General features: G+C 39.2%; 1 protein-coding gene across 2 annotated transcripts; it reads right to left on the bottom strand.

Annotated features, from left to right (window-relative positions):
* Positions 1–159: 159 nt before the first annotated feature.
* LOC117246358 (tyrosine-protein kinase receptor TYRO3) lies at positions 160–26,805 on the bottom strand. Of its 2 annotated transcripts, XM_078164428.1 has the most exons (16): positions 26,562–26,805; positions 24,956–25,019; positions 23,450–23,511; positions 22,375–22,993; positions 18,253–18,408; positions 17,669–18,001; positions 14,777–14,969; positions 12,454–12,545; positions 11,677–11,790; positions 10,806–10,886; positions 10,630–10,722; positions 9,277–9,398; positions 6,578–6,687; positions 6,120–6,279; positions 5,858–5,994; positions 160–2,211 (listed from the first exon to the last, which is right to left on the bottom strand). In XM_078164428.1, the coding sequence occupies exons 4-16, from the start codon at positions 22,895–22,897 to the stop codon at positions 1,875–1,877; spliced, it is 2,451 nt and encodes an 816-aa protein (XP_078020554.1). In that variant the 5' UTR covers positions 22,898–22,993; positions 23,450–23,511; positions 24,956–25,019; positions 26,562–26,805; the 3' UTR covers positions 160–1,874. The 2 variants fall into 2 exon arrangements, with proteins under 2 accessions (XP_078020554.1, XP_033466110.2); XM_033610219.2 differs by lacking the exon at positions 24,956–25,019.
* Positions 26,806–27,416: the final 611 nt, after the last annotated feature.

Here is a 27,416-nt window from a genome sequence, read left to right as displayed (position 1 = left end):
AACTGTCAGTGTGTCATTCTATCAGTCATTCATTCTGTCTGTCCCACGTTTTTCTACTCACTGACGTGGTCAATCTATGTGAAACTGCACATAGACATTGAGGATTGGCATAGGTAGAAGGTGACAAAACTACTTTTTCCAAAAATCACACTATTAGTATTCTTTTACAAAGTCACTTTTAATTGAATTGGATGCATGCACCCCACAAGTTACTGTGCACACACGTTGATACATACGTATGTATCCACCACCAGCTGTAGCCGAGCAATCGTTCTATCAAATTCACAAAAACTCTGTCTGAATACATTGCTTTTCTTAATGGGTTCAATTGACTATTTAATCTGCAATTTCCTATAACCTGTATCCCAAACACATACCATGTGAAACTGTATGTGGGCAACTGTGCACTCAATGGGTATGGACTAGTTACTGTGTATTATAAAAATTGGCTTTTTGGTGAGGGAACCGGGGTGATGCTAACTGCCATATGGGCCTACAAGAAACATCATCCCTCTATAACACTCCAAATTAAGGCTAAATTTTGGTAATGGAAAATCAGTTCTATGGGTACCCAAGAGTCTCCCCTTAACTTGAGCAGGCTCTTTCCCAATATAGGATTTGGTCTTTACAATCAATGTACTCCTTCAAACTACTGTAAAGCTGTACATTTATTTTTTTAAGGACAACCAGTCTATTTGAAGAACGGTGAATCACCTAACACAGTGGTTCCCAACTAGTCCAGCCACAGGGTCCAGATTTCTCTTTAGTCATTAGCTCAAGGTCCACACAGTTTAGTATATTCAGCATCATACTTGCGTTTGACCATGTCATCGAGCTAGTTTGCTGTCTCTGTTAAGTAGCTGTCAATTAGTCACTCACGCTACAGCAGGAAACCGCACTTCAAAATAAAAGTTCTGTGCCAGAAAATTTACTGTACTTCAAAATAAAGTGTGTTTTTTACAAACTTGACACATTTGTGAGTCATTTGCAGTCCATTCAGAATGGACCAGTAACTCACTTTTGGACCACAACCCACCGATTGGGAACCACCGGCCTAACACGTATAAATACATAAACATTAAAACAGGATTGTTGTGCAACTCAAAATGTTAACTGTACCAGTATTAGTCTATGCACATCAGATAATTAGTAACATTAACTGTGTAATAAAAAAAACAAATTATATCAGTACGCTATTCCGTACCACCTGTATGAAAAGTTTCAGGGGGCGCCACTGAGGCTATGGTTCCATTCAAATTTCTAGAAGACCGTTTCCTCCAGAAAAAGAAAAAACAAACAAAATAAATGCTCAGAATGACAAAGTAGTAACAGCGGTAGGTCAAAATTATAAAGTAATACATCAAAATTAACATTGTAGTTATTAGATACTAAGTCTTAAATATGCAATAGTAAAAATTTTGACTTTGTGTCAAAATTTTGAGATAAGTTTTGAATTATCCTATAACTTTTACTATGTTTTTATCATTATCACTTTACAAAAGGTCAAAATTTTCACTTTGAATCTCATAATTTTAATTTAGTATCTCTTCATTTTTTATATATTTCATATTTGACATGCCATATTTGACAGCTATACAATACAGATATACAACAATTTTAAAAAAGTGCAAAAATAAATTTTAGTTTCTGTTGCTCTCTCTATATAAACTTCCATATTTGGTAAGGGGGTACCCAATTATGGTCAGTCAGATGATTAGAGCCTGTTCCATCTCTGGCTGTCCCCTCCCAGCCTGGAAATGTCCCTGAGTGATCTATGCACACATGCAAAATCTGTCTCTCTCAAACTCACAGTTCATGAGAAAGCCACACTGAAACAGAATTCCATTTTGTAACTTATAAAAACACTGTCCTCTTCAGTGATTATCATCTTCCTTATCTGCTGAGCCAGTAATAAACTTTAGGTAGCCATCCTCTACATCCACATCCTCATCCCTGGCTGCAGCAGCACCCACAGGAGATGGCAGGTAGACATTTTCCCATCTTCCCCCAGAATCTGTCTGTGGCTCTTGAGAGGCAGCTGCCGCAGCAGCAGCAGCAGCAACCTCCAGGCCATAGTTGATGTAGCTGGCCTCCTGGCTGGCCTCCAGCACCGGCAGCTCCGACAGAAGACCTTTCAGTGTCTCACCCAGTTTCCTGAAGCAAGGCCTGCGGGTCGGTTCCTTATCCCAGCAGCTATGCATGACTTCATAACTGTGTTTGGGGTGAGATGGAGGAGGGAGTCAGCTTTGCGTAAATATATATACTGTACTGTAGATATACAAGAATATTCCCTTTAGCAATGGCTTAAACAAAGTATTGACTAAGTGTGACCGTTCGTTACAGGTTTCATCTATAAGTTGAGCGCAGTTCAACTAAACTAATGTTTTCCTGGAATCTGTAAAAAAGGCATGATTTTGTGCCACAGATATGTTATTGTCTTTGACTCTGTTGGGGATCATCAGTAAAACTAAAAACTAAAAAATCTGTTATGTGGGAAGATGCATGAGATAATCAGAAGACATGTCTAATTAATAGATATATAGTAAACAAATTAACACCTTTTTTAAAAGCATGCTGTACGTCCAATAACTGCATTTGAGTCGAGCTCCTGCCCCTCCCTCTTAAACTTCCGCTGTCAGAGCCACCACAGTTACCAAACACAAATTGTGCGCCCTGCAGAGCAGCATCACTGTCTCCCTGACCCACCTTCATGGACAGCCAGGTAACGACAGTGATTGCCCTAAGCCTCAGCATTGTTTGTTACTGTTGTGAAATTAAACCACTATTAAAACAACTCAATAAGCCAGTCCAATGTAAGTAATAACCCACCATTGAGCTTAACAACAAATAAACTAGTCTGGCATACAGCCACACTGTCTCCCTCGAACTCTCTGGCAGATTTGGTTTAACAGCTGCCCGTGGTGAGCAGAGACAGGCACTGAATGGCTTTCTCACTTTCACTTGTCTTTATCAACCAAAACTCAGCTTCAGTTATTGTTTATATCCCCTATACCGTGGCTTTGATAATCAATTTAAACAAATCTTACATACGTGTTGGTGCTGCGCTAACAAATGACAATGCAGAAACACAACATAAGCACTGTAGAGAGCATGCCAAACCAGTAGGCGGAAATATAACCCAATCACACAAAGAAGAAGAAGATGCTGGCCAATCAGAAGCTTGAAACAAAGTTATTACAGGAAGACCGGCTGCAATGGTTCATCGTAGCACATTCTGATGTCTTTGTTTTTAAATACAGTTATAGAGTAACTGTACATTTATGTGTGGACACACAAAAAACCTGTTAGCAATGTTAGTCATCAGTTGAAGGATTTCTTGTGTCTTGATGAAATTTTATCCTGTTACCAATCTGGCTTTAGAAAATCACACAGTACAGCCACTGCAGCTACTAAAGTAGTGAATTATATTTTTATGGCCCTGGAGAGCAAACAACACTGTGCTTCTATTTTTATTGATTTTTCCAAGGCCTTCGATACGGTGGACCATGATGTATTAATGCACAGACTGGCTAATATAGGACTGTCTAATTCTGCTGTTGGTTGGTTGTCTAACTATCTTTCAGGCAGGACTCAATGTGTTAAAATTGATGGTTGCTCCTCTGATATCCTGGCTGTCCACAAGGGGGTGCCACAAGGCTCTATATTAGGTCCCTTGCTGTTTACATTTATATCAATGATTTGTGGAAACGTGTCCAAAATGCAAATTTCCATTTTTATGCAGATGATACTGTTATTTATTGTTTTGGAGGCACTGTGTTGATGGCTGTTGGTTGCTTGCAAGCTGCTTTTAAAGAAATAGAAGCCCAACTCCTGTTTTTGAGACTTGTGCTCAATGCAGATAAAACTAAAATGATGATCTTTACTAAATCCAGGGACAAAACTAATTGTCGTCCTACTCTATATACATCTCAAGGTACTCTTATTGAGATCGTTTCCACTTTTAAATACCTAGGTATCATCTTTGATGACAATTTGTCTTTTAAACCCCATATCGAGAACCTGGCAAAGAAACTAAAGGTGAGATTGGGCTTTTATTTCCGAAATAAATCTTGTTTTTCTTTTGTTTCTTAAAAAAAAAAAAAGGCTTTGTTGCTGCTACTTTTACTCCATTATTAGATTATGGTGATGTACTGTACATGAATGCCTGCTCTACCTCATTGCATATGCTGGATGCCATGTACCATTGTGCCTTAAGATTCATTACCAGCTGTAAATCACTCACCCATCATTGTACTCTGTATTCTAAAGTAGGCTGGCTGTCCTTGTCTGCTCACAGGCTTCTCCACTGGTACACCTTCATCTATAAAGCAATTATTGGACTACTCCCCTCATACCTCTGCACCTACCTCACTTTTGCATCAAATCCATCATACAGTTTGCACTCTCTGGACTTTCTATCTGCCTCTGTCCCCAGAAATCGTACTGAGTTTGGGAAGAGGGCATTCGTGTACTCTGCTCCCTCCGCCTGGAACAGTCTTCAAAAATCACTTAAATTGCAGGAACTTATCACCATTAATGATTTTAAAACTCGGCTTACAGGCTTTATAATGGCAAATTTTGGAGTGTGCAAATGTTTTACTGCATAGTATTTTATCATCATCACATAAGTGTTCTTTTAGTGTGTATTGTGGTGCACTGTTTTTCACTGTTTTTGTTTAACATGAACTTTTCCTACTCAGGATCCCCTGTTAGCACCTTCTCTGCCCCCATCCAGCCCTCTCCTCCTCCTCCTCCTCCTCCTCCTCCTCCTCCCCCTTCCCCCACCAGACTGTATTTGTAGGGCATAACCCCTCCATGGGACTCTGGGCCTTTCTCTCTTTTTCTCATGTCTGTGCTTTTTCTTTATGTGTGTCTTATTATGTTTTGTTCTCTAATGCTGCCATTTTGGCCAGGCCTTGCTCGTAAAAGAGATCATTTGATCTCAAGCAAATCTGCCTGGTAAAATAAAGGTTAAATAAAGAACAAGCACTATTTTATAATGTGTAATTTTGTACAACCTTGACATCAACCTTGACTTTTTTAAATAACAATGTAACCTATTATGTGTAGCATGCAAAACACTTACACCTTTGAGTAGCGCACCCCATGTGTGCATGGGTACATGTGTGCTTTTTAGCTCAAGAGATCAACTCCTGTTGATCAAGTGGAGCCAGAAGTGACCATAGTTTGGCGAGAGGGTGGAGCTTGGAGGAGCAAGAGGTGGATTTAACTGAGAAGCTGACAACACTATTGACAGCCTGTCACTGAAAGCAGCCCACCCTTAATTATGCGTAACTTTATGCCTTAATAAAATGTAAATGGGTGGATTGTATAAAAATTCAACTCCTGTACAGTTGTCATGAACAGGGAAATCAGCTATAGAGACCAAAACCATTTTTTGGACCAGGCTGTAAACATGTTTATTTCTGCTGTAAAGTTGGGCATTTCAACATGGCGGTCTATGGGGATTGACTCAATTTTGGAGCCAGCCTCATGTGGCCATTCAAGGAACTGCAGTTTTTGGAACTTCCATGTTGTTGGTTTTTTTCCATGATAGCAGTTGCTGCTTGCTACTGATGTGTTTTAAATTGTGATGTTTTAGCAAAATGCGTGTGTTTGAGAAGTACTGAGCATAAATGCCTCTATTATACTGCACAAATTGTGTGAGAGTTTGTAAACAAACTGCAGGTGAAATATTCCGTTATCAGTTTTCTATATAGGCTTACTGTTGCTTTGGACTGTACACTATTAATATCAATTATTATCAATATCATATGCTTTCTGTTAATACTGTATTTAAAAAGCTCTCATCAAAATAAAAAATAAGAGATGTCCCTTAACAAGCACAGGAACTCACAGTTTTTGGTCACAATCTTCGGGCGGTTTGAGCCTGTGTCCAGACAGCAGCAGGTCCAGCAGTTCATGGTTGTGAACTCCAGGATAGGGAGTCCTCCCTCGGGACACAATCTCCCACATGGTCACCCCGAAAGACCACTGAGAGGACAGCAACAACAATCGGATGTACAGTAAATATCAAGATGAAAATGACAGTCTGACCTCAAAGCTATTTATAATTTGACTGTCTAAATAAAGTGATGTTCCATGAAGACTGAGCTCACCACGTCACTTTTGGTAGTGTAGACAGACTCAGACAGGCTCTCCATGGCCATCCACTTGATTGGCACGCGGATGGCTACTCTTTGACGATAATAATTGCTGCTGTAGATTTTCTTTGACAGTCCAAAGTCAGCCACACACACCCTGAGATCATCCCCCAGCCTGTGGATTAAAATCAAAAAGCATATTTGCTTAAGTGGCACAGGTAAGGCAATGCTCTCTGGATTCAGATCAAACAACAAAATGAGAGTTCTGGCACACAGTTTTTTATATTTCGTCCCAACACACACTGTCTCCTCTGAGGCCCTCAGTCTGCTTTATTAAGATGTTAAGCAGCTTCCTTCCCAGATACGAGCTGTGGTTGAATACCAATGGCTGAGGACAGAGACACAGTCATATATGAACAAGGAGTCCTTCATTATGAGCTCCCCCTCTCAGTGTCTCCCTCTGATGGACTCACATGCAGTTGCGTGCAGCCAGGTCTCTATGCAGGAACCCCTGTGAGCTCAAATAGTCCATCCCTGTTGCAATGTCAATCATGAAGTGCAGGAGACTCTGATGGGGCACAAACTGGGAGAGAGGGGAGAGAAGGGTGTATTCTGTCATTTATCTATTCAATATTTATTTGTGACAGAGATATTAGAATACTGAAGGTTATTGTCAGTGCAACAGGTTGAGCAGACGCAGTTTTATTTTATTTTACAAACCTCACATTGTATAACATTACTTCACATTGTGGTGTGGCTCCAAAATGAATTAAAATGGCATAGTCCATTTCATTTTACTGTACCCTAAAACTGTCAAAGTCACAGTGGAAAGACAGACAGACAGATGTTTTTTTTTTTGTTTTTTTTTAAAGTAAAACAGTGTGAGGAATTTTGAGTAGGGTGCAGGACTTTTACTTGGCTGTTACAAGTAAAAGTCCTGCACCCTACTCAAAAGTTACTGAAGTAAAAGTACAAAGGTGTTAAAATATTGTCAGAGTACCAAAGGTAAAAGTACTCAAGATGTACACTGAACAAAAATTTCAACACAGTACTCATGTTTTTGCTTCCACCTCCTTCACATGGAGTTGAACAGGTTGTTGATTATGACCTGTGGAATGTTGGCCCACACCTCCTCAATGACAGGAAGTGGAACATGATGTCGTACACACTAATCCAGAGCATCCCAAACATGCTCAGTGGGTGACATGTCTGGTAAGTATGCAGGCCATGGAAGAATTGGAATATTGTCAGCCTCCAGGAATTGTCTACAGAGGTTTGCAAGAGGAGGCTGCGCATTATCATACTGCAACAAGAGGTCATCGCGGTGAATGAATGGCATGAGGATGGATCTCTGAATCTCGTCATCATGTCTCTGTGCATTCAAATGCCATCAATAAAATGCACCGATGTGAATTGTCTGTAGCCATACACACAGTCTGCCATCTGCCTGATACAGTGTAAACTAGGATTCATCTGTGAAGAGAACACTTCTCCAAAGTGCCAATGACAATATTAACCACTGCACCATTTTGGAATCTTCAAAGTAGACAAATATATGTAGTGAAGTAAAGGGTGAAGTAAAAATCATTCTTCTCTCTTAGATATAGTGAAGTTAAAGTACGAAGTGGCATAAACTGGAAATGCTTCAGCACAAAAGTAAGATAAAAAATAAATAAATTAAGATGTTAGAATGCAGGAAAAAAGCATTAAACTAGAGCTTGTTAATCAAAATAAAATTTCCAGAGGGTGGATCCCCCCCAACACCCCCTACAGATGTCCTTTTATCCTTATAACACCCCTGATGTTTTTGGGTGGTGGAGGATCCTGTTTAACTAATCTGGAGCTGCAGCAGTGTGATTATTTTACATTATAATGTCCATATGTCCATTTGCCTGTGTTTTATATTATTGATTAGTCTATATTCCTTAACGAAAAAACTGTATTACATTTAATTCGTTTTTTTTTTCCTATCAAATCTTCTTTTTTTCCAGTTATAATCGTGTATCTCTATTTAACAAAAGGGAATCAACAAATATTTTTTTGTCATGGTTTTCACTGATACTGCAGGAAGGATATTTGAGCAGACAGCACTGGTGAGTAATGATAAACCAGGACTTGCATCTGAAACACAGACAGAGCAGTTTAAAGCCCCACCAGGGACCCCCACAGGCTACAATATTCATCGCAGCCCATACTGCAAGTACAAAAATCTTACTCAGGGCCACATCCAGACTGATAACAGCTGCATGAAAAACACTGCTTCTCTAGTTATTTTGATGAGGCCGCTGTGTTTGCAACATGGGTTCCAACACAGATGCTGCAGTCAAAAAAAACAAAGGGTAGTTGAACCTGGCTTAACTTTTGCCAAACACAATTCAACATCATGCATCATGCATGCATATTCCTGATGCAACACTTTGTAATGTAGGCATAAAATTTTACAGTTTACCTTTCAAGAAAGGGAAAAAAACACTGTCAGCAAGGGTTACCTAACCCTGTCTGACAGTATCATAAACTGTGGTGCAGTGTTTTGGTGGTGTCTGACCAGCCATGCAGAACTCCATTCCTGGATTCAGCTGTTTTGCTAGTCTTAGAGCTTCATCATTAGTGCTCAAAATAATTAACTGCAACCTGCCTATAATTCTGATTATGAGCTATCGTGTGTGAAAATTTGATATTTTGTCTGGATGGCTTTGGAGTGTCCAACTGAAAAAGGTCATTTTATATAAAAATAAATGTGCTCGGTAAATTTCATGTTTTGATATTTAATGTGGTCAGGTGGAAATGCTTGCCTGGCAGCAGTGCATGAGGAAAAAGTCACTTGGATTCTTCATCGATGAACAGTTATACATGCAAATTCTATAACATCTGGCCAGTAGTTACAAATATTGTGTTTGCTACAGTAGCTGTCTGATTGCCTGACCCTTGGTGTTTCTTGCCTTCTCAGACCTCATTTTAGCAGTAACTTGAGTACAGTGTCATTATAAACAATAGAAAGGACAAAGCTACAAAACTAACACCGTAGTTGAAATACACAGGAAATATTCTTTATGCTGTTTATCATCAGGGAGCAAACTGTCAAAGTGTCCTTGTGTGTATCCGTCTATGTCAGCATGTGCTGATGTTGCAATAAGCCCCATTTATATACATGTATGTGCTGACTGTATCTTACCATAGGGATTTCACCATATCTTGTAGCAATAAGGAAGCGGCGCAGGTCTCCATGTTTCATGTAGGGCAAGATGACCAGAGGAACAGGCAGAGGACAGTCCTGCTCTCTCTGTAGCGTAACCCCTGCAGGACAAACACACACACACACACACACACACACACACACAAACAAATCGTTTACAAAATTGGTGCAGTTGAGAGGAGAAGGCTATACTGAGTCTGTGGGTACCATAAGTAGTGCCAGATCTAGCACATCTGGTTCCCTAGGCAAGCTTCCCCTGGTGCCCCGTCCCCCATTATTATTATTATTATTATTATTATTATTATTATTATTATTATCATTATTATTATTATTATTACCATTATTACAAATTTGGCACCATTCAGAGTGGTGCATATGTGTATGTACGAAGATCCACCACTGACCCTAAGCAACCTTCACATTGCCCCCCATTTAATACTGGCAAAGAATTTTTCAGTTTTTAAATGTTTGATGATTCTTTATAATTTACATGAGGTCATGACCCTAACGTAACTGTCAAGTTGCAAGCGAAGCAGTTCCACAAAACAGCAACCTTGCTGTAAAATGTGCCAATGGCTAATCTAAGAAGTTTTTGATTTCCCTATCAAATCACACAACACAATGTTGTTTGAGCATGCACTCTTTTTTCCTCTGACCTGTAGTGCTATTTATCAGTCTAATATGTTTTGTTGTGAGTTACTGGGTGTTGGCGAATTTGGCCGTAGAGATGTCTGCCTTCTCTCCAAGATATTAGAACCAAATGGCACTCAGCTTGTGGTGCTCAAAGCACCAAAATATTACAACTAAAAAACTCAACAACTTTGTTGTGCACTCAGCAGACTTTGTTGTTTAAGTTTATTTACTTTGTTAATCCCCCTGAGGGGAAATTCATTTACGTAAGAACTATTATCTTTCTAACAAAATAAACATGCCACCTGTATTGCTACACAGAAGAAAGCATGGATCTACTCCTAGCTCACCTAGCTCCACTGAGCTAGCTAACATTACAGCTCAGCCAAAGCAGGCTCCATTAATGTTTACGAGCACAATCCTTTTGTCCATGAGTAGATGCATGCTTCCTTCTGCACAGTGATACAAAAGCCAGCCCAGGCCAAAACTAAACTAAACTGACCAGCATGCAATGGATTCTGGGATGGATTTTTGTCCTTTTCTAAGAACAGTCAGAAAAGGACAAAATCAGGACAGAAATTTGTGACAACAGTCAGAAAAGGACACAGTGGATATGTCTTACACATTTCTCAAGGAACATGTTATAGTCCAACAGAAGACAGTGGACAGTTCAGCATCCATGAATTAGGTAGTATATCTTACCGAGTAGTCGGACCACATTTTCATGATCAAAGTTCTTCATGATATCTGCCTCTCTCAGAAACTCATGTAAGTCCTCCTGGTTGTGGATTCCAACTAAACATGGGACAGTGTTAAAATTACAAAAAGAAGAAGTAACAGAGTAGAATTCTGATAAAGAGGTGGATTTCAGTACACACCTTTCATGGTCTTCACAGCCACCTTGATGTCCACGCCTTCATCTGGTGTAAAGACCCCTTCATAGACTGAACCAAACTCTCCTGGAGAGCACAATGTAAGGACTGAATCTCACTTTTACTCCCAGGTGAAATATTTTTAAATAATGGATGTCAGATTTTTTAACTAAGGTTAAATAGTTTAAATTATTTCATTGATGTCTAAAACAGTGAAGTCTTGCCTCGGATTTCACAAAGATATTCCAAAGCATAGTATTGCAAAAGGAATTAACTCCTGTGGTTAACCTACAGACTCATGAGTTACATCGTCACATCACAAAAAAATAAGTAGTTCAAGATTCAAGATTTCTGCACCTAGTTCTAGCCTTGATTAACATAACAACTCAAAACCTGACTACATCTTATGCTAGCAGCATGTCACCATTAGGATAGCAATGTCAGACAGTCTTTCTGCCACTTTGGTGCAGAGTGAAGTGTCAAAGTAACATTTGTATGGATTGCCATGAAAATTTCTGATGATTTATGGTCCCCAGAGGATGAATCCTGAAGACCTGGCATTTCCCTGATTTTATTTGTAGTTCAACCAGCAAGTTAAAGTTTTAAACATTCAGTCAAATATTTCTATATCTACTCGACGGATTGAGACAAAATATAATACAGACGTTATGGGTTCCTAGACAATTAATCATAATGACTCTGGTAATTTCCTGACTTTTTGCCACCATGAAGTTTGGCATGGAATGTCATAATGGCTATTGGATAGATTGCCATGAAACTTGATAGAAATAGTCAAGGGTTCATTTGAGGGTTTGCAATCGATGGTCCTGCATTGTGAGGGTAAAACAAGATTAATGTTGATCAGACATGAACTGACCTTTGCCAAGCTCCTTGCCCAGGGTGAGCTGGTGTCTCTCTACCAGGACCTCCTTAAGACTGTCCAACAGCCTGCCACTGAGCCCCTCCAATAACTGGACCACACCCTCCACCGCTGAGAAAAAAAAAAGTATTTTAAAAGATTTACTTTCAAATGTCATAAATGAAAAGGTACCTGCATACCCACAAAACAGGCATTATCGGCAACATTTCAACAGAGGCAGGACCTCCTTCAATACTAAAATGAATGAAATTAGATATCCTAAATAGCAAATTAATCTTATCCATAAGTCTGTGTGTGAGTGGTTAAATACAAAAAAAAATCTATATAGAAAAGTGAACATGTATATTTGTGTATCCTGTACTGTTAAAATCAGGTTCTTGTTTACATGAGTCAAAATAAAAGAGTATAAAAAAAATTATGTGTAAAAGCAGTAGCACGTTGGGATATTTACATACTACAGAAAATGTTGTGTGCAAAAACATCTCAATTTGAATTTGTACTAGAAATACCAAAACATAATTCACATAAACTTCAAAACATGCAATCATGCCTCTTAATGTTGAAGTGGAAACAGACATTCATTCATTCATTTTCTGGAACTAATTATCCTGTTAGGGGTCTTGGGGGGGCTGGAGCCTATCCAAGGTGACACTGGTCGAAAAGCAGGGTACACCCTGGACAGGTCGCCAGACTATCACAGGGCTGACACATAGAGACAGACAACCATTCACAAAAACAGACAACTTGTCACTATTACTGTTCAGGATCACTTACTGTTGGCTGGCTGGAGTGCAGCCTCCACCTCCTGTGGACGTCGGTAAGAAAATTCAGCGTTCATCGGCAATAGCTCTACTTCCTGGTCAGACCTGTGGGAAAATGATCATTTCAATTAGCTTATCAGAAAATTTGTCTTGAAAGTTTGGTCATCATCACTTCATGTTAACACTGTGTAGGAGGGTTCCCATACAGCACACACAAGAACATATGAAACTACTTTGTAGAGTCACTGGAAAATAGACCTAAATGTCCTGGAAAAAAATGTCTTGCCCTGGGAAAAAAAATAAAAAATATTAATAATAATTTCTTATCTGATGTCCCCACCACAGTTGCCACAATTATCTTGATAATTACTGGAATAAGATCAAAATATCAGTATATACTCAACTGTCATGTTTTATTATGTTTTACGTGTGTTATTTTAAAAGCCCTTCTAGGGACAGACATTGGATATTAGCAGTAGCTATAAGTGCTGTGATACATTGCATTGTATAATTGTCATGTAGTTATCAATGCATACTGTATTTATTCCCATCAAATAAACCCTGGGTCTTCAACAGGGAGTCCATGACCCCTAGGAGGTCCTCAAAGTTACTGCAGGGGGCACCAAGTTATTGTTTGGTAATTTGAATTTTTTTATTTCTTTAAAATTTATAATTTGTCTGAAAATATACACTTAAGATGTTTCCAACATATTTTTATCCAAATAAATTGGCTCATTAAGAAAAATCACATAGTACAGATTGATGATAGGCTAACTGTTACCCTTGTGCAATTAGGTCAGTCAGCTAACACTAAATCACTGTGAGGTACCTGAACCTAACTGTGAAGTGAACTGGATAGCTAACAATTATGTACAGATGGAACATACTGGCCAATTAGCTGTATTATTATTTCAAGTGTACAAATATTCTTGTGAGCCACAATGGATTTCGTAACTCTTTGAGCAATAGATTCTAAAATACCATCCACCTCAGAAGAAGCAAAATGTATGAATTTATGAATAATATGATAATTATTATTTTAATAGTTTAGTATCATATGCACCATAGAAGGCAGGTTTATATGGAATCTGCACCTGGAAAACTACGCAGATTTTCTGCAGATTTTAGGAATATAGATGCTACTTGTAAAACTCAGAATGTTGATTGATTTTAGAAGCAATCCTTGATGGGTCAAGAGATAAGAGAAAGGCTTACTTTCTGCATATTCTTTCATTGGTGGCAAACCAATGCTAAATCTGTCTTGGCTGAAATCACTGCCTCCCACCCTCCCTCAGTGGCAATGAAAGTGAACTCAATGGAAAAAATAACAGTAAAACGCCATGTAAAGATAGACAGGCTCTTGATTCTATAGGCTCCCGTGATTACATATTTTAGATTATCAAAGTGATAAGGTGCTGTATTGATTTAATTGTGAATGTGGCCACTGATAAACTTATATTAATGTAGTTTTATTTTATGTTATTTTATTATTTAGCAATACTAATCAATTTAAGTGTTTGGGGTTTTTTTCTCTCCTTTTTTTTTGAGACTCTTTATGTGGATGTACGTGTTGCCATGATTTGTAATGTATGCAATGTATAATTCAAATTTGAAAAAACATTTTACTCAAAAAAGGTTTCTACTATACATATAGTAGGGGGGCCATGCTCCATCTCTTTTTCAACTAAGAAGTCCTTTGCCTGAAAAACATTAAAGACCCTGGAAATAAATATTAAATAAACGACATGAAATTATGTAGCACTTTGCATTGTTGTCTGCCACACTGTCTTTTTTCATGCTAGTCTTTGGGGGGACCAATGTCAGACATTTCAAACTCTTCACAAAATCCTCCCAAATCCTCCAAGAACTAGTAGTTCCAGCCTAGTCTGTCAAGCATAAACTGATGAAGCCTCTTGGATAAGAGGTGAAACGTCTTCTAAGTCAAAACTAAGTCCAGTTGCATTCGATTCAATTGCCTTGAGATAACTATGACCTGGATAAATGAGAATATCCACAGGCATCTAAGCTCAGAGGTTATCTTCATGGGATATTATATATTTGCACTCACTCCATTTGTGATTCGGCACAAAACCAACTCCTCACATTTATCTTAAAAGCGCCCAGTCATGGTTGGTTTGTTTTCTACTTGCTGTGTGTGCACAAATCTCACAATGACAGTGCTCAGAAACTCATCTTTTAAAAAATATGTTACTATGGATACAGTATGCTCTGTAATAATTTTGATTATAGCCCCATCTTTACCACACTCAACCTCTCAGCTCAACAGTGACTTTAAAGTAGTTTACCAAAGACAGAGAAGTGGAAGGTTTCTTCACCTGAGTTTAGTGTAGTTGCTGCGCAGGACACACAGACCAATGGGGATTAGAGCCATGAGCAACAGGATGCCGAATAAAATACCAATTGTCAGCCATATGGAAAAGCGACTCTGGTGCTGAGGAGCTGGTGGTATTTCATGCTTTGAGATGTTGAAGGGTGGGGTCACAGTGATCACCACAGGTGGAACTTTCCCTGGAAGAAAGCACAAGTGTTTCCCGTGGCTCAGAAATAAACAGTACTTTTGACATTGTGTTAGCTTCAAAGATACACTTTATGATTTTGTTTTAGTACCCTGTGATGCTTTAAAGCAAGCCTACGTACCTATAGCTTAACAGCACCCAAAGTGGCCACTAGTGGCAGTAACAGGACAGTGTTCAAATATAGTGTAACAGTAAAGTAGTAAAGACGAGTTAAAAGTCAGCAAACTGACTTATATCAATCACACAGGCACAGGTAAAAACTAAGTAAATGCAGGTGGGCAGCAGGTGAGAACAAAAATAATCATAAGTGCCGGTGGTCGTGAAGAGGCTCAGCAGCTCCTGCCTATTCTGACAACTGTATCACGTAGCGAAAAAAATATGCTGAAGACATTCAATAAAACATTATTCCAGAGCTGAGGGTGCAGCTGACTGATAATAACAGGGCAGTTACTTAAGATATTTGGAAAGATTACCACAAAACTGGTTATCTTTATGTCACTTTGCATTACATTAGCAACAAGTGGGACCCATAGACTGTATGTAAAGATTAACAATACACAGCTCCCCAAAAGTGAAGCTGAAACATCTCGATCACCCCCTGGTGGCTGGCTGCAGTATAGGTCATAATCTCTGCCTCCTCCACGTTAGCAGATTCAACGTGGGCCGAACTAAAAACTCAAAGTACACATTACATAAATTTTTCCCAGGGGTGGTTTCTGTCATTTAAGGTAGTTTTTATCACGCTGCTGAATGTTTAAATATTCCTTTTTCTGGTAAGTTTGGTTTAAATTAGTTATTTAATGCTATAAAACGGATTTTGACAACCTGGTTGACAACTGTGTGAGCCAATCAGTGGGCTCACATTCAATGGCACTGCTCGCAATTGGTCAGACAGGTGTATGGGTGGGAAACTTGATAACATGGAGACTGTTACTACACAGACTCTTGTTCCAGGTGACATCACCAAAGCACAATGGCAGCAGCTGTATCCAGGATATTTTAGCTTCACTTCTATACAGTGGGGGTAAGTGGAGACGCTTCGTCCATCTTCATATACAGTCTGTGCTGGGAACTGACTGAGCGAGTGCTTTGCGCATCTGACAGAACAGTAAATTACGCAAAACTGTATGTTAGATCAAGGGTTGAGTCATGGGACTTATATTAACGGGTCCTGGCGGGTCCGGCTGTCACTTGAGGATAATTACAGATAACAGGTTGGTTGCGGTACACAGCTTTGCAGGCGCCGATTTGCAAACTTGGGCAAGTGACGTACTCCGATGGCATTTATAACTGATAATAGCAACAGCATAATCACAAAAGTCCACCTCTGGTTTCTCCCCAGGTTAACACTGTTAGCTCTGTCAGCACTGTTGCTGTTGTTTGGCTGTTAGCACTGTTAGTCGCTAGCCACTGGCTCAGCAACCTCTATTTTAAAAGCTGTGTGCAGTAGGGCCGTAATGGTACATGTATTTGTGTCGAACCTTTCGGTACGCGACTTTCGGTTCGGCACGACCCTGTACCGAATTACTGGGCACAGGATATTATTTTATTTTATTTTATTTTGTTTTATTTTAATTCCGTTTTTGTGAGCCGGACCATTTAAAATATCTAGTTCCCCGACAGACATAATTGAGTGACGGACCGAGTCCGACCGTAAATCTCCGCTTTCACTTTGTGCAGCACATTCTCGCATTTTGACAACATGGCAAGTGAGCCTGACGAACCTGAAGACCCACCCGCAAACCTTAAGTCCTCCGTTTGGGAACACTTTGGTTTCAGGGTAAAATACAAAGATGGAAATAAACAAGTTGACAAGACAAAAGCAGTGTGCCGACACTGCAGAACAGCGGTCGGGTTTGAACGTTAACCGGCAGGACTAGAAAAAGCAATCTGGTGCAAACTACGATATCGTCGTCGTTTAAAAAGAAAGCGCGTTTCCCTGACCATCGCGCTAAAGAAATAACCAATGCCATTGGAGTTGAGTAAAATTGTTTAAGCTGCACTTTAGATATAAGCATGTTTTGTTTACTGCACTTTAACAAAGTGGGAAAGCTAAGTAAGTTCCTAGTAAAACTGAATCTGAGCAGGCTTTAAAGCTGACCAGCTGCACTATACTTTTTATTTTAATTGAATAAAACTGTTAAAGCAGAAATGTATATTTATATTTTTCATTCAAAAAATGTGTTAAAAAAACAGCAGGATTTTATTTTTCACTTTTATATTTCTATTTTCATTCAAACAATGTGAAAAAGCAGGATTTTATATATATTTGTTTCATTCAAAAATTGTGTAAAAAGAGTTAGAGAAAAGAGATTTTTGTGTACTGTTACACCCCTAGTGTGCAGACAATACCGGCTCAGACTCTGAATCATAGGTATACTCTGGATGTTGTATACAGATCCTTTAGATAAACAAGCTAGCTCCTTCACAGTAGGAAACTTAAAGTAGGGGAGAAGGTTGGGAACTGGAACCAGAATTGAATCCTCAATGCCCTGCGCAAATTTGCATTTCCTAGGATAGCGAAGGCATGACCTGCCTGGCTCTCCCTCTAATTGGCTTATACTCATTGCCTTTACTGGTTGGATTAGTTAGCTTTAGGCAAGACGTTTAAGATTGGTTAGGGTTAGGGTAAGCCAGTCAGAGGCGCTCAACAATCTATAATATTGACATAATCTAAGAGGGCTTACATACATCTGTGTATAGTAACAGTGGCAGTGGATGAAGGTGGCGCCCCCTGCAGTGTGGATATATCATTCCAGGCTTGCACTGACAGTCTGTAGTCACACTGTGGATTCACTTCTGTGATGCTGACTGATGTGTTGGTCAGCTTCACTGAGTCTGGCAGGAAAACCACATTGTCCCCACATGCCTCCCAGCGAATGCCGTCCTCTGCCTTCTTCTCACACTTGACGCGATACATCATTTCCTGTCTGCCTCCCCAGTCATGAGGAGGATCCCACGTCAGTATGAGCATAGAGTCATTATGATGATGGGCTGTTAGATTCACAGGAGCAGAGGGCGGCTCTGTGGAGGACAAGACAGTACAGTACAGTAAAAGGTAGGAAACCAGTAGCATCACATTATACAATAAATAGATAATCAAACTGCATCATATCCATGATGGATGGATGTCTTTTCTGATATTACCACTGGGGGGGGCACTAAAATTGTCAATTTTCAAATTCACATACAGACTTTAATGTCTAATCCCATAAATTAGTTAATAATAGGATGACACCTGCATATTTCCAATAAGCCCACTGAGTGTTTCTTACTGGTGCAGCCGAGGTCATCAGGGTCGGCTGGCAGGCGGCTGAAACCTTGTAGACAGTCGCACCTCTCTGATCCCTCCCCATGTGTCCTGGTATTTGATGGGCACAGCTGGCATCCTCCACTCTCATTGGCTGGTTTGTAGTAGCCCATCCTACATGCTGGAGAAATAGAAATAGTGACTGTCTCTTTTCTACTCTCTTGGTGGAAGAGTATAGTATGGTCCGAGGAAGAACCCATTAAATTTTGGAACAGATCTGAACCACAGGGAGGATATACAAATTATTTTCCACTTTTGTTACATAGTGATGATGAGGATTTGGCCTGGGTGGAATAAATGCAATACAACTTAGAATCCAGTAGAGTCAAGCTTGTAAAAAACCTCACACTTTTTAAGTACAGTAAATTTCCAGCACAGAGCTTTTATTTTGAAGTGCCATTTCTTGCTATAGAGTGAGTGGCTAACAGACAGCTATTTGACAGAGACAAGCAAAAGTATGACACTGCATGTATTAAACTGTGGGATATTGAACTCATGACTAAGGAGAAATCTAGACCCCGAGATTTGACCACTTGGAAATCACTGTCATAGATGACTGGAATATTGGCCTTGGTAGACGTCTGCGCTTTCCGAGCACCCTTCTAGTTTATCATATTTTCTCAATTGTGAGATACAGCTTTTTGTCTTGAGAACTACTAATCAGATGGCAATGACTTTAATGTTCATATTTATGGTCCCCAGAAGATGAATACTAATGTTCCTCTTGTGCTAGAATCAGGCAGGTTTGTTTACTATTGAGGCAAAGCAAGCAACTACTTTTCATGAGCAGTGGGGCGGCATAGCTATAAACACAATCACAAATCACAAAATTCGGTTGAGGGATGTAACACATGCCAACTTAGAATCAATTTTGGTGTTGATCCAACTCAGGGGGCATGTCCACGGGCCACCCACACATGGCCGCCCATTTACTTCCATTCATTTTTTGGATGAGGATTACGAGAAAACTGTCCAACCAATTTTTACATAACTTGGTGGAGGCATGTAGCATGGTCCAACTTAGAAGCCATTACATTTTGGAGTGGATCCAATTAACGGGACGGGTCCATGGGCAGGTAGGATTCAATTGCCTGCTCTGGCCACCAGGAGGCGAGTTTCTGATGCCCCAATATCCAGATTTGTTCTAAATATATTTGTCAACACATTTGCCAAATTTGGTGCTTTTATCACAAAATTGAACATTTCTAGAAAAATATTGAGCTATGCCACCCCACTAGAGGGACTTCACATCACAAATTGTACAGTATAGGGGTGGGTATCAGTACTCAGAACTGATACAATCTATGGTGTGGTTTATTTGGTGGTTGAAGCTGGTAGTTCAGCATGCCGAGATACCAATAAAACATCTGAAAATTTGGCTATACTACACACCGCTGCATTCACATGATGGGTATTGAATGAAGTATAGAAAAAGGTATCAAATGAAACACTCTGTATCACTTTAAGGGTACTGACATTGGTACTTGTATCGTAATTTTTTATATAATACTCAGCCCTAGGACTATATGAATGGCGTGTGGCCCCATCTCATAAAGGGCCCTGTGCCAAAATGTACATTCACGATCATTCTTGTATATTACAGTGTATATTGTGCTCACATGTTGATTTTTTTTCCTAAATTAAGCCATACAGAAAACCCATGGGCAGGTTCAGGTCAAAGAAGCAAGATATTATAGCTGGGGGTTAATGAGCACAAAAAAATTGCACTCAGGATATCTAATAATCAGCTTATTGACATTTTTTGAGCATAGTCATGATTCCAAAGAGATTTGAAATAGCCCTTATGTTCAGCCTAACTTGAAGTGCAGTCCTAAATATAGCTAAACTGTCAGTATGGTGTTGGGTCCATTAATGCTCCTGCCTGCTTGGCTCCAGCAGAGTCTTGTTTTTAGATAGAGAGAACATTAAATTGAGAATTATTATTATCTGCTGAGCAATGCACAGGAAATATGTCAAATTTAGAAGGAAAACAATTATGGTGAAGAGGATGTGAAAGTCATCCATTAAGCCTATTCAAGAGGGTTGTTTTTTTTTTTTTTTTTTGCCTTGGCCAAAATATGAAAAACCTATATTGTGAAATGTTTGTGTCAGCAGCACATGACTTGTTTCTTGTATAGCTGCCTGCTATTGGACAAAAATAAAATGCTGTCATGGTGACATCTGTTGGCGTTCATCCAGAAACCAGATTGTTATCTGTTGCACATTGACACAAAATATTCCAGGACAACTCATTGTGTTTCTCACTGTTGTTTTGTTAATACACCCTGTCTCCTTCAATGTTTGTAAGCATAGAGGAAGAGCTTACTCCACATGTTACAGGCTAACTTCACTGTGTTGGGAATTATAATTAAATATATATATCAATTATTTATTTACTTTATATAATCTAGAATGTTTCTTCAACAACATTGATGCTAGGCTAACTGTTACCTATGAGTGAATCTTCCTGCGATCATGTAAGCTAGCTAACCTACGCTAAATCAACATGCCTTCCAAATGTTGGATTTACATTAAAACATGATTTAAAAATGTATGAATCTGTAAATAATTATTATTTTAATAGGTTAGTATTGTATTCACCACAAAAAGATGTGTTTATACATGGCACTTTAGGGCTGCCCTATATGTTATCTATCCATCCATCCATTTTCTAACCGCTTATCCTCTTGGGGGTCGCGTGGGGGCTGGAGCCTATCCCAGCTGACACCGGGACGTTGGGCAGACAACCATTCACACTCACATTCACACCTATGGACAATTTAGAGTCACCAATGAACCTATCCCCAATCTGCATGTCTTTGGACTGTGGGAGGAAGCCGGAGTACCCAGAGAAAGCCCACGCTGACACAGGGTGAACATGCAAGCTCCGTACATGGGCTCCCACACCCGGGATTGAACCAGGAACCCTCTTGCTGTGAGGTGACAGTGCTAACCACCACACCACCGTGCCACCCCCCTACATGTTATTGTAGGCCCAATTTAATATGCAAGTAAATTTTATACAATATATGCAGTTAGGGGTCCTTGCTCCATCTTTCTTCTCCTTTAGCTAAGGGGTCCCTATAGCCTGAAAAACGTTAAATACCCCTGGTCTATACTAAAGAAAGAAAGTCACCATACGTTTTTTTGACATAAATAACAATTACAAGTTGTTAGGAACCTAAAACTTTAGCATTTAAAGTAAAAGCCAATTTTCCTTCTAACTCTCTTATTAGATTTGTCAGTTTGAAGTTCAATTTGTTTAACTATCAGAACTTAAAATCATGCGTTCAGCTGACCTAATGTCCAATTGATATGTTTTTAAGTTCTCAAATTTATTTAGCAACATTGGCAACTTATTGTATTGTTTTGTTGTTGTTTTGTTGTTTTGTTCTCCAAATAAATCTTCTTTTCTCCTAAGCTTATGGTTGCAGGCAGTACAGTAGTAAATGAATCTGCATTTGTATAGCACCTTTCTAGTCATCCAACCACCCACAGCACTTTTTACACTACGAGTCACATTCATCCATTCACACACACATTCATACACTGGTGGCCGAGGCTACCATACAAGGTGCCACCTGCTACTCAGTTTTTAACACACTCACACTCACTCCCGCACTCATCTGGAGCAATTTGGGGTTCAGTATCTTGCTCAAGGACACTTCCACTGATCTTCCGATTGGTGGACGACCTGCTCTACCTCTGGGCCACAGTGCTTTCATGAAAGGTAAAACTCGACACAATAAATCTTCAAATAACTTGAGTTACTGTAACTTAGAGTAAATAAATATTGAGAGTTGTGGTGGCATAAAATATCTAACATTACTGAAGTTAGTTGCAATGACACTTTTTCTTTTTTAAAGTATAGACTGAACCACAGTGTTTATTCACAATAACTTGTGAGTGGAAAACTCTTGTGTCGTGTACATACAAGGAAATGGCACTGAGCATAAGTTGCCTTAATGGGTTAGTTTTTAGCCACCTAAACTGTCAGTTCAGGTTTTTCTCTCATATATACGTATATCATCATCAGTTATCATATATATCATATATATATATATTAACTGAAAAATCTTGTCCATACCTTCACAGGTTTCATCCACAACTTGACGTCCAGGTTTACAGGTACATCCCCCCTGCAGTGGACTCCATACTCCATCTACAGTACACTCCCTAATAGGTGGAAAAACCTCCACAGCTCCCTTCACACAGGCACCCATCAGGGGACCTGACAGGGCCCCTGTCCCATTAAATGAGGTAAGGTGAGACACAATGTCAGGGCACTTCCTGTAGTACAGTCTGATGGATGCTATCAGCACACATGTTCCTGAGTAGGAGAAGGCGAGCTGAAAGCCTCTGCGGCTGACAGAGCCGAGGCTCAGAGCCAGGCTGCGGTTCAGGTGGCGGGATATTTGGTCTGGAGGGACTGTGACAGGGAACGGACTTGAGGTCTGAAGGTCCAGCACGTTCCAGCCATATTGAAATCTTGGGACTGGTATGTCTGAGTCAAAAAGATGGACTTGTAATGGGCCGAGCTGACCAGATGGCTCCTCTTCTTGGGCAAACGAAATATCCATCAGGAGATGGTGGGCATCTTTCTGTTCCATCCGCTTGCTCAAAATAGTTCTCGTCGCGATTTTTCCACAAGCTTGGAGCACAGGCACTGGACTCTGTGTGCCCACTTTGAGCTGAATTTCACTCCACTGTGATGACAGGAAAGATGCAAGAGAACATCAGTGAAAAGCTGCAGGGCAGAAGTACAGGTACCCTCAGAAACCTTGATGAGACCTCTGTACAAGACTAAACCCTAAGATACCAGTGGAATTACAGGGTAAATACATGATATGATAATTAAACTGCATATCAGCCAGTCATGTTGTCTGTGTCCATCAAACAGTATGACTGATTATTCATGTACTGATGTTTCATAACGTCATGTACCACATTAAAATTACTCTAATACAGAGTCAATAAACTAACACATTAATAGAGTTAGCAATTACCAGTTAGGTAAAACTGTTGTAAAAAGATTATTCAGCTATTCATTGACTGTTTTTAGTGTACATCAGTGAAACTATAAAAGATATGGTGATATAATTTCCTTGGTGTACTCTAACCAAGCCTGAAATAAAAACATATTACGTAAGAACCAAACTTACTTGTCTGGGTGGGTCAGATTTCCATCCCAGTTTGGTCTGTTTATCAGAATGGAAAATCTCCACTAAACAAAGAAAAAGAAAGTTAACGTTGGTGAATCATGGTGGATTTAGGATTTGCACCACATTTTATCATACATAATGAGGCTTCTCTTGATTCATTAAATAAATTCCACAATTTCCCAATGGTTTTCAGCATGTCTTTATCAGGGTGTTGTCTGCTTCCTCTTTCTAGATATAAAACTCTTCTGGTAGGTCAGGATATCTGTATGGAAGCCCCGAGAGGCAAGTGAGAAAGACTAAGAAGTCTGGTGATCCATTTGATCTAAACTGTTTTCTATCCTGTGTTTATGACTTAAGGACACTGGTGAGGAAAAAAAGGTTTTATTTGGATAATCTGCCTAAACTGATTAAAAGTTTCATCTGTGAAAATGGTGGGAACAAGTTTTGCCAGGACAACACCCAAGATTAGAGTCATCAGTTCATTATCAAATGTACTGTATAGTGCCAAATGTCTCCCCTTCTGTTCCTGAGATATGACACTGAATAATGGCCAGAAAAGTGTTTATGCAGAACATTATGATGTCTCAGTGAAGTTGACCATTGACCTTTTGGATATAAAATGTTAAAACTTCAGCATTGTATTGTGAAAACTGTCATAATTAGCATGAATCTTTGAGTTACAAATAATTATTTTAAATATTTTGGAAGGTCACAGTTACTTTGACTTTCGACCACCAAATTCTGATCTGTTCATTCTTAAGCCCAAGTGGATGTTTGTGCCAGATTTTAGGAAACCCCCTCAAGGCCTCCTTGAGATATTGCATCCATGAGAATGAGACGGATGCAGCTCACAGTGACCTTGACCTTTGACCACCAAATTCTAATTAGGTCACTATTGATTCCAAGTAGATGTTTGTGCCAAATTTGAAAAAAATCCCTCAAGCTGTTCTTGAGATATTGCATTCACAACAATGCCTCTGGCCACGGCTATTGCCGGTGCGAATGCAAAAAAGTTTTGGCAGGCAATGTTGTTTATTTATTTATTCATTTATTTTCAGTAGTGTTTGTTACTGTCATAATTATTTTGGATACAAGAGGCTGAGGTGCACCACTACCCCATTTTCTAAGACTAAGCGCATTCATGTTTTCCTCCAGATGAGTTTTAATTTCACTACACACTATAAACACAAGGCACATAGCCAAAACAAAGACATGATAGTACTTGCGAACATACAGTTTAACAAATAATATATTTAAAGGTAGGATCTGGAGGATTTTCAAACAAAACAAAATGTAGACATATACAAATGAAATCCTGCTTAATCATCACCTATGGGCTTCTACTCATGTGTGGTGGTGACTCTGTTTGCAGAGCTCCTGCCCTTTAACTGTATTTTGATGTGTTTGTGAGCTCAGACCGCTTCTGGGCGGTGATTTCCCCAGCTAATGAGAGAGCGCAGGTGCCGTGCCCGAGCGTGTCCGAGCGTGCACGAGCGCGAGCCTTGCCTGAACCTCTTCTGTGAAGCCTTCTTCCGTACCTTCGGGCTCCGTACACCTGGGAGAGTTGACCCTGATAGGAGGAGCCAAATTTGAATGTGTGTTTACAAACAGCAACTGGTAGTTGATAGTCCTCTATTTTTCTGTTGCAAATGTTTTTTAACCAATTGATTTGTTCAGACTATGGTTTGTAAAAAAAACAAACAAACAGTTATAGTAATTTACATTTCTCTTTTAAAGTCACATGACTACCTGATGGATTGTATACAAAGTAAACAAAAACAACCTCAGATACCAGTAGGCAAAAACCTTCAGGGAAGAGTTATGTGATTTGGAGTCAATTGTATTTTACAGTTTTTACTAGCCATATGATTAGCTCTGCAGCTAAATAAAAACCTGTCTGAACTCAATATGCATGCTATTTCTACTTTAAGCAGCCAGAGTCGAGGACGAGCTAGCCGCTAGCTTCATTCACAATAATTTGATTTGTTTCATATTATGTGTTTTAGGGCAATACATTGTTATTAACTCTGAATATCTTTTGCATTCTCTCATAACGTTTTTTTTTAATGTACGGCAATACTTTTGCAGGTTTTTTTGCAATTCTTTTTAAATATATACAAAAATATTTAGATTTTTGCGAAATACTTTTATTCTCTCGCGATAATTTTACATTCACTCAAGATATTTCTAAATGTACCCGTATTTCTGCATTTTCTTGAAATCATTTTAGCATTCTCTCGTGATAGTTTGTACCGGAAAATAATTTTTGCATCCTCTTGAAAAAGCCATGGCATTTTCCTGACAGCTGTAAACATGATGCTCACTGGGGTTGAACCACAGATGGTAGATTAGATATTAAAACATGCTGGCAAGTAACTGTGTGCATTTGCTTGCGTACTTTACTTGAGGGAAATGTTGAATGTTTTACTCCACTACATTTATCTATCAGCCGAAGAAAGTTTTTACAGATTAACATTTTACACACAAAACAGATGATTGGTGTTCAGATGCCGATGCAGTGTTATAGATTAACTGACTCAGCAGTATAAAGTAGATAAAATTAGCTCTACCTCAACCAGCTCCAGCATTCAAATGCTGCTTACACAGTAATGCATCAATAGTAATAAGCCAACAAAGTTTGAAACAGTCGATATATTGTGCTTGTAATACTTACTTTGTAATTCAACTTTATACACTGTGTTATTGCTTCTTAACTTACTTACAACATCTGAATACTACCTCCCTGCATGCCTTTTGGATAAAATAAATTCACTCTCCTAATATAATATTAAATATCATACTTGAAAAAGTTGTAGCAGTGTGGACTTTTTTTCAAAACTTAGTTTGAAGGGATTTTATTCCTATGAACTGATTCAGGATACAGCAGCTATCTGTGGTTTATACTGTGAGTGGCGAGACAACAGTTAAAAGATGAGCATATATTTAATCTCTTATACACAGTACTTTTTATCGCTTCCAGAGGAGAAAAAAAACAACTCTCATTTCCTGAAACACTCCCTGACAATCCTCTCAAAGTCCACTGGAATGTGCCTCAGACTTTAGATATATGATATATTTGTGTGTCCTGAGTGTAGAACACCTGAACACTTACCCTCCTCTGTTTGATATTGAATGTCACAGCCAGCTTCCCACATCCACAGTAAGATTAAAGTAGGCCAGACACACCACAGGATAGTGTTACACACAGCCATGTTTTCAGCTCGTCAGAGGGGTGTATCATAATCCACCGCTGCCCGTTCTTCCATCCAGCCTGTCAGTGTGTTCCTCAGAGGCTCAGTAAAATGACTGATGTCTGTGTTTACATCCACTTATGATTTGGCTCAGAGGAATGTTGTAATTAAATGGCTGAAATGAGCCTTCCTCCTCTGGTAAATACACCTCCCCCTGTGGACTTTCTTCCTTAATTTATGTGCTACTGTCACTACCGCTGCTTTCAAGAGTACAATCAAACCAAATACTTCAGAACACACAAAACACTATAATAAACAATACACTAAACAAAACAAAACAAGGAAAACAAGTGGCATGAAAGCCTAGATATATCCATAAACATGACAACTAATGAATGTAAGTACCTTTATGTGTTCTCTGTATGTTAAGCTTCTTTAAAAAAAATAAAAAAAATAAAAATGATTTTGCCATATTCTCTGTTATTCAAAATTTATGAAAATTACGTACATACATACATACATTTAAATACAAAATATGACAGCTACAGTAGCTTGAAAAATAGCGATATGAGTAGCTGGAATGATTTTTTTTTTATTTCCAACCAGCTCTGTGTCATCGCAGTAGAGTTCTCAATGGGCCCAAAAAATTAACCTGAACCGAACTGACCTCTGTGAGTTGAAGCTGGGACCCGACTAAAAATACTGAGCCTGAACTTGACTGAGACGGATCCCAGATTCATGCCAGCCCCAAAATTCAGACTGGAATACTGAAGGAA

This window comes from Epinephelus lanceolatus, chromosome 22 (assembly GCF_041903045.1).
Source record: "Epinephelus lanceolatus isolate andai-2023 chromosome 22, ASM4190304v1, whole genome shotgun sequence".
Classification (NCBI taxonomy): Eukaryota; Metazoa; Chordata; class Actinopteri; order Perciformes; family Serranidae; genus Epinephelus; species Epinephelus lanceolatus.
The sequence above is the reverse complement of the archived record's forward strand: the minus strand, read 5'-3'. Positions and strand labels throughout refer to the sequence as shown.